The sequence below is a fragment of the Dama dama genome, chromosome 29, assembly GCF_033118175.1.
Source record: "Dama dama isolate Ldn47 chromosome 29, ASM3311817v1, whole genome shotgun sequence".
NCBI classification, from domain to species: domain Eukaryota; kingdom Metazoa; phylum Chordata; class Mammalia; order Artiodactyla; family Cervidae; genus Dama; species Dama dama.
In genome coordinates this window covers 46,400,011-46,418,881 of record NC_083709.1, presented here as the reverse complement: position 1 = coordinate 46,418,881, position 18,871 = coordinate 46,400,011, and the positions used below count along the sequence as shown (strand labels likewise).

Here is an 18,871-nt window from a genome sequence, read left to right as displayed (position 1 = left end):
AATAATTTGCTATATTCCTGGGAGGTTTAACCTGAATTGTGAATGTAAAAATGTGTATCTGTCTGATGAATCAGATTGTATGCAAATGAACAAGTTCGTAAATGTTTTTGTATGAGCAACCCAGCTGTTTAGTACCTTTATGCATGTCAGTGCAAAGATATTCTAAGAGGTTATGGAAAGAATTTTCATCAATAGAGGACTCTTCCTCACAATGACATGGGAAACTTCAAGGTTTTCTGGTCTATACAGCTATCTTTTATAACCCTTCTGAGTCTATGAGACATCTGTAGTATTTACCAATCTAACAAGGTTTAGTAAAACACTTTCAACTTTAAGATACAAATTCAACTCTGGACTACTGTTAAAACTACACATCCTCCAATGATTTCACCGAAATGAGAACAGAAGGAATTACATACTTTTAAGGCACAAGCCATAAAGACAAAGAGGTGAGAGGAGACAATCACCACAAACATGAAGAAAGCAGAGGGAAGAGTAGTAACTTGCTTGGAAGACAAATCCTAAACTGGTAGTGGAGAAAGTCAAGAATCAAAGCAAGTTACATGGCATGACTACCAAAGGTTTAAGAAGTGGCAGCACCAGGTGTCTCTGGAAGTAGATAAAGGAGGGTGGTGGGATGAAAATGAGACTAAAAACATGAAGACAGGTTGATAATCCAGTTAAGGAGTTAGACTTCCTACAACCCCTCCCCCAACTGTGATCAAGCAACTATGTCAAAATCATCACAAAATACTGAAAGTTTACTGTCTGGAAAGGGTAAAACAGGGTTTTTGTATCGAAGGCACAAATGAGAGCAAGGATTTTATACTCAAACAGGGAGATAATTTTGCAAAACAACAAAGCCACAGATGGCCAATGGAGATCTTTCTTAAGTTCAACTAGTAATTAAAGTAGTACAAATTAAACAGTAAAATGTCATTTTTCCCTATTAAATTGGCAGACTAATGATATGACCTAGTGTTAATGAGAACACAAGAAAATAAACTCTCTCACATTCTGCTGATGGAGTGTTAATTGTTATGTTTTTCTGATTTATATATATATATATATAATATATTTTTATATATATCAGGTCACTTATTCATTCTTCTACCTCAATTATTCTGCTAGTGATTCCTTCAAGAATATTTTTCATTTCAGACATTGTATTGTCCATCTCTGTTTGTTCTTTAGTACTTCTAGGTCTCTGTTAAACATTTCTTTGATCTTTTTGATCCTTGCCTCCATTCTTTTTCTGAGATCCTGGATCATCTTCACTATCATTACTCTGAATTCTTTTTCTGGAAGGTTGCTTATCTCCACTTCTCTTAGTTGTTCTTCTGGGGTTTTACCTTGTCAGTTAATCTGGAATACATTCCACTGCTGTTCCATTTTGTCTAACTTTCTGTGATTGGGGTTTCTGTTCCACGGGCTGCAGGATTGTAATTCTTCATGTTTGTGCTCTGTGCCCTCTGGTGGATGAGGCTAAGAGGCTTGTGCTGGCATCCTAATGGGAGGGACTGGTGGTGGGTGGAGTTGGGTCTTGTCCCTCTGGTTGGCAGGGCCATGCTCAATAATACTTTAGTCTGCTTGTCTTCTGATGAGTGGAGCTGTGATTCCTCCAAGTTGCTTGTTTGGTCTGAGGCTTTCCAGCACTGGAGACTACAGGCTGCTGGGAGGGCTCACGCTAATGAGTACATCCCCAAACCACTGCCGCCAGCATCTTTGTCCCTAGAGTGAGCCACAGCTGACCCTGCCTCTTCAGGAGACTCTCCAATACAAGCAGGTAGGTCTGGCCCAGTCTGCTTTTTCCCCTGGGGCCTGGTGATCACAGGTCCTTGTGCATGCCCTCCGAGGGTGAAGTTTCTATTTCCCCGAGTCCTGTGTAATTCCTGTAAATAAGATCCACTGGTCTTCAAAGCCAGCTTCTCTGGGGGCTGCTTCTCCTACTGTCAGACCCCCAGGCTGGGAAGCCTGATGTGTGGCTCAGAACTTTCACTCCAGGAGAAAAACTTCTGTGGCATATTTGAAAAACAATAGATACATCTGTATGTATAACTGAATCACTTTGCTGTACCCCTGAAACTAGCATAACACTATTAATGAACTATTCTACAATATAAAGTAAAAAGTTTTTAAAAAAAGAAAGAAAGAAAATAGCAACACAGGATCCTGGGGTAGGGGTGGGGAGCAGGTAGGGTAGGGTAAGAATAGGAGATTTCTCATTGCATATCTTTTAGTATCTTTTGAATTCTGTGTCTTGTGAGTGATTTACATATTCTCCCATCACCACACATACACACACACAAACAATTTTTAAAATAAAAATGTTTTTAAAGTATTTTAAAATCATAATAAAAGAATGTATATTTAATGACATGGAAAATGTTCATGATAAACTGATAAGAGAAGATAACAGATTATAAAACAGAAATGTATATATAATCCAAATCTAGTAATCATATATGCACAGAGGGAAAAAAGCCTGGCAGGGTATAATCAAAACTTTTCTTTTGTAGCTAGAAAGAATTGTTAGCTTTAAATGGATATTATATATAGCTATAAAAAAGACATAACAAAATAAACACATAACAACATAAAAACATCTGACGTAAATTTAAATAAAAGAAGTCACACACACACACACACAAAAGTATTTATTACATGATTCCATTTATGGGCTGTTCAAGAAGAGGCAGAATTTATGTTAACAGAGGCCAAATTGCTGACTACCTCTGTGGGAAGAATGACTGTGACTGGAAAGGGGCATGAGATAGTCTTCTAGAGTGTCAGAAATACTCCATGTCTTGATCTGGGGGGATGTTACATAGTTGTGTCATATGTACAATTATCTTGAGATGTATATTCAAGACTTGACCACTTTATATATGTTATGTCTCAATTTAAAAAATTAAGCCTGGAAGGATACGTGTGTGCATGTGTGCGTGCTCACTCGCTTCAGTCATGTCCGAGTCTTTGCGACCCCATAGACTGTTGCCTGCCAGGCTCCTCTGTCCATAGAATTTCTCAGGCAAAAATACTGGAGCAAGTTGCCATTTCCTTCTCCAATTATGAGAGTTATATATACCCTATCTCAAGACAAAGATAATAAGAATGTTCCAGGTAACATGAAATGGTAAAGAGGTTGAACTTTGGAGTCAGATAGACCTAGGTTTGAATCCCAGCTCTGCCACTTATCAGCTGTGTGAATTTGGGCAAGTTATCCAACCTCTCTCTGCCTCAGATTCCTCACCTGTAAAAATGGGAAAAATAAGAGTACTGATATCACAGGATTACTGTAAGTATCAAATGAGGTAAAGTAGGTGAAGTGCTTAAAAGAGTAAGTGAGCAATAGTAGGTATTGTATTCAGGAAAAATTTCTCTGCTGCTAAAAGTAAATGCAGAAATTCTTTTTTTTTTATCCAACACAGGAGCATGCCCATGTCTGAGTACCCACTTGCACACACATATGCATGCATACACATACACACACAGACACATATACACAGATTCTCTACAAATGCCTCTATTCTATTGGCCAAAATTACCAAGAAATAAAGCAAAAAGAAAAGAGACTAACAGCTAGGATTACACCATTTCCAGGAAAAATATAAAGTATTAGACAAAAATATTTTAAAATATGCATATTTCAATTTGCACAAAACATTTTGTGAAGTTCCCAATGGAATTTTCAAAAATCCTAACATCAAAAGAACCTATTTCAATATTCATCATCAGTTTTCAAAATTATCACTTGGGAATAAAAAACAAGGTCAATAAAAAACTATATAGCACAGAAGACTATATTCGGTCTCCTATGATAAACCATAATGGAAAAGAATATTTTACAAAGAATGTATGATTGAATCACTTTGCTGTACAGCAGAAATTAACACAGTACTGTAAATCAACTATTTTTGTTTAGTAGCTGAGTCGTGTCCCCATGGACTGCAACCCCATGGATTATTTCAATTCAAAAATATGTTTAATTCTCACTGAGAATTTCAAATAGGAAATTGGAAAATGCATCAGAAAATGGACATGCAAGTTTGTAAATGCAATTGACTTCCCTTATTGGAGATATTCAGATCAACCACTAACTATGTGGTGAAAAAGTAAATAAATCTTCATTTGTATACTCATAAAAGCTGAAACAAACCCTGAAATTCTTTTGCTTGGGCCAAAGGGAAAAAATAGTAATAACTCTTTTTCATAGATTTTTAATCAGAACTGCACTCCTGGCCTGGGAAACAGAAACATATCAGTGGATCAATGACTAAAAGAACCAGTATTCTGAAGAAAATTTTCAAATTGTGAGTGAACACAGCACAATTTTAATAACTAAATTATACAAACAAAATGAGAATAAAAATCTTTCAAAGGAGTGCCCTGTGAAGTACTTTTGTTGGCAGACAATGCAAATTTTAAAGCAATGTACAATATTTTAGGGATAATTCAAAACTCTAAGAAATAAAAGACAAAGGTCTTCCCATGTTCAAAGTGTAAAAACCAGGTTATTTGTGATTTTTGTTTTACCACTGAACACCAATAGTTTAATTTCTGAGGGTGAGAGAGACCAGAGGACACATTAATGGAAATACACAAATCTCATGTTAGTCAATGATATCAAAAAATAGTCAAAACTGATACTGAAAGTTTGTTGCTGAGCCATGAAAAATGCCAAGATTCTTGGCCTCCAGAGAAGAGGAATTCAATCCAGGGCCAGTGACTAGGCTTGATTGCTCAGAGCTTTTGTGTAATAATGTTTTATTAAAGTATAAAAGAGACAGACAAAGCTTCTGACATAGACATCAGAAGAGGGCAGAAAGAGTGCCCCCTTCTAGTCTTCAGCCAGATGTTTTATGTCTGTTAGAAAGCTGTTAATCAGATAAGAGAGACACCTCAAGGCTGAGGGAGTTTCACCAGACCCCTCTCCCATAATATGCATTTTTGAGATAGGATGGCACGAGGTGTGTCATCCCCCAGCCATAAAACAATTGATATGAACACTGGTTTGTTGAGCTATTATCAGCCCAAGGTTTGAGAAAAGAAAAAAAATTAGTTTTAGGTGGAATCATTTTGAAGAAAGGCAAATTCCAAAGCAAATACATAATTTCATTAACATAACTTAATAAAAACATTTCCATAAGAAAAATGCATTGGTTAGTTCAAGGTTTGAGAAAAGTTAAGTTCAGGTGGAACCAGGTGTCGCCATGGCAACACAGAATTTTAAGAGAAACCTCCTTTTAATTTTGTATGGAGAAGGAAAAAATCTGACACGTGTAGTTTGCTTCCTCCTGCCGCTTAAGGGAGAGATTAAAAAATGTCTGACACTTGCAGCCTATTTCCTCCGTTTGGAGACCCCTGGCCTTCCTGCCTGTTACCCTCTCAATACCCTACTTCTTCTGTGCCAAACACTACTCTGTGTTTTTCATGTATCTACTAATTTAATATGGTAAATATTATCCAGTTTAATACAGTAAAAAATTATCTACTAATTTAATATGGTAAATATTATCATTATTATCACTTAACAGAGAAGGAAACAAGGAACAGAGGGATTAAGCAACTTTACCAGCAACTAATAAATGACAGAATCACGATCCTAATTCAGTCTTCAGACTCTAATACTGACGCGCTCACCACTCAGTCATTTAACTCGATATTGAAAAGTATGTTAAGTCAGTGATATCATGTTGATAGTATCCTTGATACAATGTGATGAGAATGACACTCTCCTTTTATCCTCTCCCAAACATCAGACAACCTTAAACTGATAGACTTCTACAAAACACTTGACTAACACTACTCAAAACAGTCAATATCCTCAAAAACAAGTCCAAAAAATTGTCACAGGCCAAAGGAAGCTAAAACGGCACTAGGACTAAATGTAATGTGGTACAAATTGTGGATGAAATTCTGGAATAGAAAATAGACATCAGGGAATAATTAGAGGATTCAAATTATGGAATTTACTTAAGAGAAATATGCCAGTCTTGGTTCCTTGGATGTGGCAAATGTAGCACAGTAATATAAGACACTAATAAGAGAAAACTGAGTAAGTGAATATAGGAATGCTCTGAACTATTTCTGCAACTTTAATGTAAATCTAAAAAAATATATACAAACAACTTATGCAGCTCAATATTAAAAAAACAAATAACCCAATTTAAAAGTGGGTAGAAGATCTTCTTTCTCCAAAGAAGACATATAGATGGCTAAAAAGCACATGAAAAGATAGTCAACACCACTAATTATTAGAGAAATGCAAGTCAAAACTATAATGAGGTATCATCTCACCCCAGTCAGAATTGTCATCAACAAAAATATACAAACAATAAATTCTGAAGAGGGTGTGAAGAAAGGGGAACCCCTCTAGCACTGTTGGTGGGAATGTAAATTGGCGCAGCCACTCTGGAGAACAGCATGGAGATTCCTTTAAAAACCAAAAACAGAGCTATCATCTGACACAATAATCCCACTCTTGAGCATGTATCTGGAGAAAACCATGGTTCAAAAAGAATAGCCAGGACATGGAAGCAACCTAAATGTCCATCAGGAGAGGAATGAAGAAAGAAGATGTGGCACAGGGACTTTCCTGGTGGCTCTGTGATTAAGACTCGGTGCTTCCACTGCAAGGGGAACAGGTTTGACCCCTGGTCAGGGAACCAGGATCCCACATGCTGCACAACACGGCCAAAAAACAAAAGAGGAAGATACAGTACATATATACAAGTAAGCAATACTCAAACAGAAAACAGAACAAAGTAACACCATTTTCAACAATATGGATAGACCCTGAGATGGTCATACTCAGTGAAGTCAGACAGAGAAAGACAAATACCATATGCTATTGCTTATATGTGGAGTCTATTTTAAAAAAAAAAAAAAAAGGATACAAATAAATTTATCTACAAACCAGAAATAGAGTTATAGATGTAGAAACCGAGCTTAATGGTTACCAAGGGAGTAAGGGGAAGAGGGATAAATTTGGGAGATTGGGGTTGACATATACATACTACTATATATAAAATAGATAATAAGAACCTATTGTATAGCACAGAGAACTCTACTCATCACTCTTATTGGTTTACACGGGAAAAAAATCTAAGTAAGAGTGGGCAAATGTATAATTGATTCACTCTGCTATACACCTGAAACTAACACAACATTGTAAATCAACCATATTTCAATAAAATTTTTAATTACAAAAACATTTTTAAAATGTGTGTTACAAATAAAAATGACCTGCATAAACTCCTTTTTTAAAAAATGTAAATCCAAAACTATTCAAAAACCAAAAGCTATTTCTTTTAAAATATATAACCAAATGTATGATTTTTTACTTGCCGTCTCCACTCATCCTTTGAGGTACTTCTTGGTGAGATATCCAACACATAAGCAGCTAGCATCAGAAAAACACAAAGAGGGAAACAAATGAGAGATTTTCTTTCCATGCCAGGAAAAAACTCCTGGAAAAGAAAGTGGGTTTTATCTTGTTGCTCTTAGGGAAAGTACTCTGGAATCTAGCCAAAAGACCTGAAGGCAAATGAAAATAATCTGTATTTTTCCATCTCTCTTTTACCAACAAGGATATGATTCGTGCCCTACCCCCAACCTAGTTCAGTTCAGTTCAGTTCAGTCGCTCAGTCGTGTCCAACTCTTTGCGACCCCATGAATCGCACCACGCCAGGCCTCCCTGTCCATCACCAACTCCCGGAGTTTACTCAAACTCATGCCCATCGAGTTGGTGATGCCATCCAGCCATCTCATCCTCTGTCGTCCCCTTCTCCTCCTGCCCCCAATCCCTCCCAGCATCAGGGTCTTTTCCAATGAGTCAACTCTTCTCATGAGGTGGCCAAAGTATTGGAGTTTCAGCTTCAGCATCAGTCCTTCCAATGAACACCCAGGACTGACCTCCTTTAGGATGGACTGGTTGGATCTCCTTGCAGTCCAAGGGACTCTCAACAGTCTTCTCCAACACCACAGTTCAGAAGCATCAATTTTTCGGCGCTCAGCTTTCCTCACAGTCCAACTCTCACATCCATACATGACCACTGGAAAAACCATAGCCTTGACTAGATGGGCCTTTGTTGGCAAAGTAATGTCTCTGCTTTTTGATATGCTATCTAGGTTGGCCATAACTTTCCTTCCAAGGAGTAAGCATCTTTTAATTTCATGGCTGCAATCACCATCTTCGGTGATTTTGGAGCCCAAAAAAATAAAGTCTGACACTGTTTCCACTGTCTCCCCATCTATTTGCCATGAAGTGATGGGACCAGATGCCATGATCTTAGTTTTCTGAATGTTGAACTTTAAGCCAAATTTTTCACTCTCTTTCATCAAGAGGCTTTTTAGTTCCTCTTCACTTTCTGCATATGGTGTCATCTGCATATCTGAGGTTATTGATATTTCTCCCGGCAATCTTGATTCCAGCTTGTGCTTCTTCCAGCCCAGCGTTTCTCATGATGTCCTCTGCATATAAGTTAAATAAGCAGGGTGCTGTAGCAAGTATTTAATAAATGCTAACTTCCTCTGTCCCTTCTTTCAGAAAGAGAAGAGGAATCAGTGCAAATGAAGGTCCATTTGGAATTCCAATAGAAGAATCAAGCACAGCCGTTAGTGTTTATACTTTGCTTCATTACTACTGTATTTCTTCACTTCTAATAGTCACATTTTGTGACATTTTAATGTTTCTAAAATTGGGATTGAATGATTTAATCATCAGGATTTAATACAGGTTCTTCCTCCTAGAAACCTCTTATTAAAATGAAGATGTGTCTTACAATTGATTGTGTCTCAGAATCAAGGAAATAAGCTAATTATGCTGTTGCTATAGAAAGCATGACAATTTTAAGACAAGAATAGCTAAGCAACTATGGAGTAGAGTCCAGGCGTTAGGCTTTTTGTGTTATAACAAATTCACCACAATAGCCATAACCTTTAAAAGACTGAATTTTCTATTGGTTGTAGCCTGATTGTTCCCAGGCCTCTGCAGCCTATGGATACAAGTGAGTCAAACTGCTTTGGCTCCCATGTTTCACTAGTTCTAAATCCTCAGGGCCAAGCTTCAGGACTTAAGCACATCTTCCACTGCCAAGTCTCCCCAGTTATTTCTTGGAGTCCTCTATGCTCAGGATCAGCCTTTACATGAGATTCTAATCTGTTCTCCCTGTAGATGTCCAGTCTTCAAAATCTCAACATCCTCCAGACAAATTTTCCTGCTTAGTTAAAGTGTCAAGTAATCTGGGTCCTTTATACACATTTTAACAGCAGTCTGTGCCTTTGTTGAAACTGCATGTACTTCAGGAAGTGTGTTACTTGGGGAAGAGGGTGATAGTGAGAAGCAAGTGTATCAAAATGTCTTTCAATAATCCCCTGCTTTCTCTTTAAGGAATCCTCCTAGTTCTTAGATCCTGACTGCTGCTGCTGCTGCTGCTAAGTTGCTTCAGTCGTGTTCGACTCTGTGTGACCCCATAGACGTCAGCCCACTAGGCTCCACTGTCCCTGGGATTCTCCAGGCAAGAACACTGGAGTGGGTTGCCATTTCCTTCTCCAATGCATGAAAGTGAAAAGTGAAAGTGAAGTCGCTCAGTTGTGTCCGACTCTTCGTGACCCCGTGGACTGCAGCCTACCAGGCTCCTCCGTCCATGGGATTTTCCAGGCAAGAGTACTGGAGTGGGTTGCCATTACCTTCTCCTAGATCCAGACTAGAGAAACACAAAAATCCCTGGGTTCCTTGGCAGAGCACAGACAACCTATTTCTCTCAGCCCATAACTAACCAAGTCTTTTCTGGCTCATATACCAGCTTCACATACATTCTTCTCTTGGATGACTCCCTGTTGTCGCTCCCAGGACTTACCATCCAACATACTATCTTTCATCATGTAAGAAGAAAATAAAATAAAATAAAAACTTCTGGAAAGGGAGAATCTGTTCCCTACACTTTCCTCATCCAACTGGAAAAAAAAAACAAATGAGAACATATTCTGTCGTGAAAATCCCCCTAAAGTCTGCTCATATTGCCCTTTATTTAGCTTACTTTTGGGGCTTCTTTGCCTTTTATCTTCAGCATTAAGAGGAGAGTTTCTCATTTAGAATCTGGGAAAATGCCTGAAAACACTAATGTTTCTGCAAGTATCAAAACAAAAGTCCATTCTCTGGAACAAAATAGTGGCTAAAGAGCCCTTACTATTCTTTGTTGTTGTTTAGTCACTAAGTCATATCTGACTCTTGTGACCCCATGGACTGCAGCCCGCCAGGCTCCTCTGTCCATGGGATTTCCCAGGCAAGAATACTGGTGCGGGTTGCCATTTCCTTCTCCAAGAGAGCTTCCAAACCCAGGGACTGAACCTGAGTCTCCTACATTAACAGGTGAATTCTTTACTATTGAGTCACCAGGGAAGTCCAAATACCCTTTGTAGGTCTTTATATAGCCTTCACATTCCCAACAAGAAAAATATTCATTTTTAATCTAGGGAAGTTCCCATATCTATTTTTAAATTAATTTATTTATTTTAATTGGAGAAGTTCTTATATCTTTTGACCATTTTCCTTTCCCTTCTTTCCACCCTTCCACCTCCCTGCCAATTCCTCTTCTTCTCCTTCTGCGGAGCCACACACAAAATTCCTCCTAATAAGCCACTTCATCTCATACATATCATCTATTGCAAAATGGAGGAGGGAGAACACTAGTTCTTCAGATTCAACCAGATTCTGAATTTCAATTTGATTCCTCCAAGGATTCTTGCTACAATTATATACACCACCAAAGAGAGTGAATAACTCTCCAAATAAAATAAGCTCCTATTTAATTCCTGAGAGTATGTTTGGGCTTCAGAGAGGAAAATCCTACTCTGTAATATACCTCATTATTTTTTTAGTTAATTAGTCCATGTAGAAGGGATACTGAAAGGAAATGCCATCCTGGTTTTAAATGAAGACCAACTCAACTGCTGAACTGTGAGGATTATTACCAATAACTCAAGCAGCTGTGAACTGCAGCAAATAAATCAGTTCATGCTGGAGAATATCTATGCAGAGGGTGACTCACTGCATACATTACTGATGGAGCTGGGCTGTGATGTGAGATAGTTATGAAAATAACTTACAAACTGAAATCAAATATAATATTATGGCTTTCCACAGAAAAGCCTAACTACCAATTTTCTCCTCCTACTCTTGAAACATTCTGACTGGATTAAGCTTTCAACTATATGTCTTATTTTAAGGCCCAATTAAATATTTGAACATTTTTCTGGTATTCAGCTAAAACGAACAAAATATTCATGATAGTATTATAGTTCTGTCATCATAGAAATAAAACCCTAGGGAAATCACTATGGTTAAATCTAGCAGTGCAAACGATCAGACCACAGGGTGAGTTATCACTTCTTTAGAAGCAATCTTAACCACCGTTGTGGATTATTTTACGAGTTGATATAATCAGGAAGCTCTATATTGACCTTTCATAACAAAAGAAGTTATGAAAGAGGTTTCCCAGGTGGCACTTCCAACCTGCCAATGCCAGAGATTTAAGAGATGTGGGTTCAGTTCCTGGGTGGGGAAGATCCCCTGGAGAAGGAAATGGCAACCCACTCCAGTATTCTTGCCTGGAGAATCCCATGAACAGGGAAGGCTACAGTCCACAGGGTCACAAAGATTCGGGCAGGACTGAAGCGACTTAACACAGTGCAACAAAAGAAGTAGTGAAAACCGCTGACACTGGTGCAAGTCCCGAACCATTTCTAGACTCAAGTATCAATTAATACAATCTCACTCCTTCCATCCCCAAAACAACCCAGACCTGGTGAGTGGTATAACTCTGCTTTTACATTCAAGTTTTACTAACTCATTTCTAAAAGATAACATATAGGCTTCTAAATGGTAAAAGAAAAACAATCATTTTGTTGTATCATTTACCTTTACAAAGGATTGGTATAAATCCACCACTCTTACTAGAGAAATAATTCAAATTTTTATTTTCACTAAAAATGGGTCAATAATGTCTTCCTTGGCAACAAAAGATAGCAAACCACTGTAGGAATAAAAATAATTTTCAAGATCTCTTTTCAGAGGTTACTGAATCAAATATTTCGACTGGTTTTAGTACATGTGTGTGCATGCTGAGTCGCTTCAGTCGTGTCTGACTCTTTGCAACCCTATGGACTGTAGCCTGCCAAGCTCCTCTGTCCATGGGATTCTCCATGCAGCAATACCGCAGTGGCAAGAATAGTGAAGTGGGTAGTCACTCCCTTCTTCAGGGGATCCTCCCGACCCAGGGATTGAACCCAGCTCTCCCATATTGCAGGCAGGTTCTTTACCATCTGAGCCATCAGGGAAGCCCCTTTTAGTGCATAAATAGCATCAGAAAGCTTTCAGTTTCAGATGAACAGTTTTGTGAGCCTTGCTGTATAATACAGATTTTTTTCATTGTCTAATCTAGAGATGTGAGCTTCTAAAGTCATGAGGCAGTAGCTCAGCATTTACATCTTAAAAAAACAGTTTATTCAAACAGTTTGTTAGAATCACTATAAATCAATTGAAATTTCATTTGATAGATCTATGTTTCCAAAATACATGAGTTTTTTGTATGTGGTTATGCATAAGCCTAATAACATGGATTATTTCATTGTGTTACCTATTTTTCCAGGTCTACTCAGGTCAGAACATTACTAGTTAGGAGGCCCCCTTCCACAGGCTATATTTTGATATGGAATCTGGAAACAAAGTTGCTCAGAGAGGTCAGGTCAATTTTGTATGAGAGAAACTATTACTCTACAAAAAGAATCAAACTTAACAAAAGATTTCATACACTAAACTAAAGGGTGAGGAAACAGAAAAATAAGAAAATAGGCAGTGAGGTTGGTGGCTGCAACAATTCAGAGGATAATCAAGTGCAAGCTCAAATGCAGTGATTTGAAATAGACAAATGTGTGCTCCACATTATTTAGCTTAATTCAGAGGTTTCTTTGCCCTTCACCTTCAGTTTTCAAAGAAAAGTACTGGTTCAGAGTCAGAACATTCCTGAAACCACTAGTGTTTCTGCAGGCAAGGAAGGAAAAGTCTACCCTATGGAATAAAACAGTTTTTAAGCAGTCCTTACTGCCCTTTTCAGGCCTTTATACATACAGGAAAATCCCTTATCAGCCTTCATGTTTCCACAAGGGCAATCCTCATTTTTTTAAATCTAGGGAGGCACATGCTTCAAGGTAAGCCAATAATAAACATTACTGAACTATATGAAAGGATTATTAAATATAAAGCCAAAGGTTTGTGGTTGGTTTGGATGCCCAGCTAGATGTTTCACTGTAGCTATATAGACATGAGTATGGCAAATCGCTGAAATCTGCTGAGGATCAATCATATCACCTTCCACAAGATCATGCTTATAAGAATTACCAGAATATCCAACAAAACCACTAGAAACTAAGACCTGCCTCAAGGCTATCCTCTGGGAACGGGCAGTCAGGTAATGAGCTAAGTGATACCTAGCCACCTGCCCTCACTGGACTGAAGTCCTGATTTTTCCACTCTATACGTTACCAGCTCTGATTGAAGTAGGGGATATACTGCTACTTTTCTTTGCAGACCACCTCCCACAACTGATAACTGTGTATGTGGACAGACGTGCCTTCAGAAATGTAAGTGGATGCTTGGAAAAGAAAAAAAAATTGAAAACCCATGCATATATCTGCATATATATTTCTTCTCTCTTAAATTCTCATAATACAGTAACCTTTTTTCTTAAGCTTAAACTTGACACAAATATTATAAATTTACTAATTCTCACTCCCTTTCCTTCCTCAAAATAACAGACAGCTGTGACTGGTCAGGATCTTTTTCTAAGCTCTACCACCCCAAGCCTCTGGCACTGTTGATACTCCATGCCATGGGGGCACTGTTAAATTTAAGAGCTTTGAGGGGCCTTCAAATACACTTTATAAGTGGTGCCAGAAGTTTCTCAGGCCCCTTTGGGAACTTGGGAAGGGAAAATTGGGAGGGTACCAATTGGAGTTCTAGACTCCCTGTCCCACTTTGAGGCGGTTTTCATTTATTTCATGTATGAGGCTTTGTTATAAATCTGTTAGCACAAAAAAGTTCAACTGATTTTCAGAGTTTTTAAAATGGCTGCTGTGATGGAAAGAGGTCCGTACACGGAGTCAGATTTGGTTTGAAGGCCAGAACCAGTCACCTACTGAGGTAGGAGGGAAAGTTCCTCTCCCTGACAACTGCTGCAGTATCTACCTCACAGGGACGTTGTGATGTCGAAACCACTATGAATACTGGAGGCGCAGGTACTGAGCCTAAGTTCCGCCCTCCGCCGCCTTCAGGCCGGAAGTCCGACCTCCACCACCCCAACCCGACCTACCCTACCCTCCGGCCACCCCCCCACCCCCACCCCACAACCCTAGCCGGAAGTGGACCCTATAAACCAAGGCATCTACTCCGCAGCCAGGACATTCACTCATTGGCCAAGGCGTCCGTTCTACCAGCCAAGACATGGATCCTTCCTGCCTAGAGTCCCACCCCACCCTAGAGTCTGACCCGGAAGGCCTAGACTTCAACTCTGCTGGCCAAGACTGTTTCTCCTCTGGTCACGAGTTCGACTCTGTCTACCAAGAACTGGACCTGGACTCTCTTAATGAAGATCTTTCTCAGTCTATGCCAGACGCCTTGACAGAGACCTCTGCAGGCCCTTATGAATCCCACTCGACTGCCAAACCAGAGGATCTTACTGAGGCAGAGCAGAAGGAGCTCAAATCTGAGCTCACTAAACTGGAGGCAGAAATTGTAACACTACGCCAGGCGCTGGCAGCTAAAGAAAGACGCTGCGTGGAGCTCAAGAGGAAGCTGGGCCTTACGGCCTTAGTGGGGCTGAGGCAGAATCTGTCCAAGAGCTGGCACGACGTTCAGGTCTCCAACGCCTACGTGAAACAAAAGACGTCAGCTGCCCTGTCCACCATGAGCTCTGCCATCTGCAGGAAGCTTGGAGACATGAAGAAATCAGTCACATTCAGATCCTTTGAAGGTCTTATGGGGACAATCAAGTCCAGAGTCGCGGGTAGCAGAGAGCTTGGCCGTGACTGTCTTCCTTCTTCAGCGGGGAGTGGGGATGATCCACTCCCAGTTTCTGGGAGTAGGGATGATCCGCTCCCGGTGTCAGGGAGTGGGAATGATCCAGTTCTGGCAAGTAGGGATGACCTACCCCCCTTTCTGGAGCCAGAATGAGCTCCTTGGTTAACTTGCCTGGTCACCTAACCAGTGCAAGAATTCCCTTCCATGATCCCAACTGCAATTCTGCCCATCAAAAACAAGTAACCAAACCACAATGGTAAAGTGAATTTAGGAAATGGAGAGAGTCCGGTTTTGAGAAAAGCAATCCCCGTTTGTACATAGATATTTGCTACTGTTGAGATAAAAAAGTCCAACGTTTTGTACCCAGTTATTTTACACTGAAGTTTGTAGATGAAATGTATCACTATACTAGCCTTCCCGGGGTTGCATTTAAATGGACAGGAGTATGGTTCCAGAGGGATTTTAGGCCAAAGCCAAAACTTTTTTTTTTGGAAAAAACTAGTGCACAAAAAGGGCAAAATAGGCTTCTGTTTAGATCTAGGAACAAAGTATGAAAGAACTGCAAGTTTCTTTCCTCCTTTCTCTAAATCTTAGAAAGAACTTTGAAAGCTCTGCCTGGCCTATGATTTTTATTTTTTAAAGGTGATAAAACTGTTGTTTTTCTCTGAGACCCTCAGAAAGGGGGAAAATACTAATAGACTAACTGGTACAGGATACTATGACTTTTATAAAATGATTTTTTTAAATTGCTAATTAAGCAAAGTAGCTTCAATTTAGGGATTGTCAACTACTTTGGACTCAAGCTGAAATTGCAACTTTATTCTGCTTTGTGCTTTGTTTATAATCTTTTTATATATGAAAATGAGGGCCTTATAATTTAATCATTGTGGCTATGTGTCTCTGCCACAGCAGCATGCTACCTATAAAAAAAGAATATTGTTTCTTTGTTCTGCAGCAATTCCTAGTTATCATTTTCATTTGAGAGACTGAGGGAAAAGAGCATTGCCAAATTCAAGAAAGGTAAACCTCTGTCTTAAGTGACATTTAAGACAGACTGTCTTTCCCCTGAAATTCTGGCCATTATACCTTTGAATGGACCTAACTGATTGTACATCACTGGTCATTTTGACTCCAAGTTTGTACTTGTTTATAAGCACTTGTTTGTACTAATCCCGAATGAGAAGGAAACAAAAACCCAACTCTCAGGGGATATCAAGATAATAGGACCCTGTAGGACCTGGTTTGGGTTTATTTGAACTTTCTCATATCTGATTTTCATAGGAGCTACTTTTTTTTTTTTCTATTTTCAACTGTCAGGATCTGGCAGCTTCTTTCACTCCTCCTGTAACACTGCCTGGATTAAAAGCTTATGTTTTATATTGGCTTTTAGCAGGGGTCTAGAGTCTTTATTTTTTTGGATATATATATTGATAACATCTCATTGCCTAAAAGTAGTCCCTACAATGTAATAAAGTGATCCTGTTTTGTTGATTTTTGACTGCTTCACCTATATTCTTTTGGTTTGACTATAAGCAAAACAAAATACCACTATAAATACAAAAGCATTTGGTAAACTATAAAGTCACTGATACAAAGTCCACTTATTCCTGAAAACAAAGTTTTGCTTGGATTAAAACAAGATGTTCAACTTGTCTTACAAGTTGTGTTTTAATTTGTTGTAGTTTTTAAAATTTGGGGCTTATTTATTTTTGGCTGTGCTCAGTCTTCGTTGCTCTCTGCAGGCTTTCTCTAGTTGAAGTGAGTAGGGGCTACTCTGTTGTTGTGCACAGGCTTCTCATCATGGTGGCTTCTCTTTTTGTGGAGCATGAGCTCCAGAGCACCTGGGCTTCAGTAATTGCATTGCATGGGCTCAGTAGTTGCAACTCATGGGCTCCAGAGTGCAGGCTAAGTAGTTGTGGTACATTGCCCTGAAGCATGTGGAATCTTCCTGGACCAGGGATTGAACCTGTGTCCCCTGCATTGACAGGCAAATTCTTTACCACCAGACCACTGGGGAAGTCCAATTTGTTGTAATTTTATGAGTCGAAGAACTAGAGAGAAACTTGCAGAATTCATGAAGCCAAAGTAGCCCAACAGGCAAAGTCTTTGACCCCATATTACAGAAAGCCTTGTGTTAGAGAAAATCTCCAGCTAACATGATGGGCCAAACCCAGAATATGTTCTGTTTTATTTAGTAATTTATACAATTGCTATAATAGTTTCCCCCAATAAATCCTCAACTCCTGAAAGTAGTGAAGAACACAACTATTTTTGTTTATCATTGTATTCCCATGCCAGGCTTAGGGTAGATGTTCAATAAATACTTGTTGCATAAATGAAGGAATCAATATCACATACTTCAGATATCAAATCTTGAATCCAAGAGATTATCAACAACATGAACTCGTTGACAAGTTCCTCCTGCTTTTAAAGCATTTCACTTCCCTATCCAGAGATAATTTGAGATCCTACTATGTGTCAGGCACTGCCAAGCTCTGAAGGCACAGAAATTTATTAGTCATGGACCCTGCTCTCATAAAACATTTTCAAATCATTGCAACTCATTGCAGTAGATGCTAAAATAGAAGATACCTATAAAGAAAGAATGTTCAACTCTGCCTTGGTATATCAGAAAAGAATTCAGAGTCAAAGTCTTAGAGGACTAGTAGGAATTTGTAAGATATAAAAGAGTAGAACATTCCAGACAATATCCAGAGGAACTAAGTCATGAAGGAATGTAATAGAATAGTATGTTCCAGGAAATACCAATAGGTCATTGTGGCTAGAGAGAGGGGGGAAGTGGTGAGAGATGAGGATGGAGAAATAAGCAAAGGGCAAGATCATAAATAGTCTTATATACTATCTGACATTAGTATTTAATTCTGTAGGAAATGAGGAGTTGAAGGTGTTTAAGTCAAATTCATGTTTTAGATGTACCACTCTGGTCACCATAGAAATAGATTAAGTATTTAAGAGATATTAGAAAGATGGTAATGACAACCCTATGTGCAAAACAGAAAAAGAGACACAGAAGTACAGAACAGACTTTTGAACTCTGTGGGAGAAGGTGAGGGTGGGATGTTTCGAAAGAACAGCATGTATATTATCTATGGTGAAACAGATCACCAGCCCAGGTGGGATGCATGAGACAGATGCTCCGGCCTGGTGCACTGGGAAGACCCAGAGGAATCGGGTGGAGAGGGAGGTGGGAGGGGGGATTGGGATGGGGAATACGTGTAACTCTATGGCTGATTCATATCAATGTATGACAAAACCCACTGAAAAAATAAATAAATAAATAAAGGGGGGAAAAAAAGAGATATAATCTCTAAAACTTAGGAAGAAACTGCATAGGAGAGAGGGACAGATAGATTTGCAAGTTGATAAAGATGTAGAATTGAAAAGACTTGATACTGATAATGCTGGAGCTGAACATTCATTTTGCTTTGACTCTTTTATTGGATTTCAGCATACCTGCATCAACAGCCACAGACACCAAACAAAATGCCTCCATGAGCTTGCGGACTCTGGATCAAAAGTTTCCTCCAGATTTTCTTTCTTCCACTTGCCTCTACCCTTCTGATACATTGCCGACCTTCATTTTCTAGCCTGTTCACCTTTATAATTTGATCACTTCTGCTCATCTAGCCATATCTGGATTTTGTAGCCTAGCATCAGTCTGTTTCAGTTTAGGGCACTTCAGGATGCAATTTGCAATAGTGCTCAATATATGAACCCTCAAAGATGCCCCATCTGACTCAATTTCTGAGAACCTTTGGTTGGGAGTGATAT

At 39.1% G+C, this 18,871-nt stretch overlaps 1 protein-coding gene across 2 annotated transcripts; it reads left to right on the top strand.

The window, feature by feature from the left end:
- The first annotated feature begins 1,725 nt into the window (after nt 1-1,725).
- Nucleotides 1,726-17,388, top strand: TPD52L3 (TPD52 like 3). Of its 2 annotated transcripts, XM_061132596.1 has the most exons (5): nt 1,726-1,786; nt 8,552-8,618; nt 13,592-13,644; nt 14,118-14,298; nt 14,456-15,232. In XM_061132596.1, the coding sequence occupies exon 5, from the start codon at nt 14,504-14,506 to the stop codon at nt 15,230-15,232; it is 729 nt and encodes a 242-aa protein (XP_060988579.1). In that variant the 5' UTR covers nt 1,726-1,786; nt 8,552-8,618; nt 13,592-13,644; nt 14,118-14,298; nt 14,456-14,503. The 2 variants fall into 2 exon arrangements, with proteins under 2 accessions (XP_060988579.1, XP_060988581.1); XM_061132598.1 differs by lacking the exons at nt 1,726-1,786; nt 8,552-8,618; nt 13,592-13,644; nt 14,118-14,298 and adding an exon at nt 17,384-17,388 and having other exon boundaries at nt 14,666-15,032.
- The last annotated feature ends 1,483 nt before the right edge of the window (nt 17,389-18,871 follow it).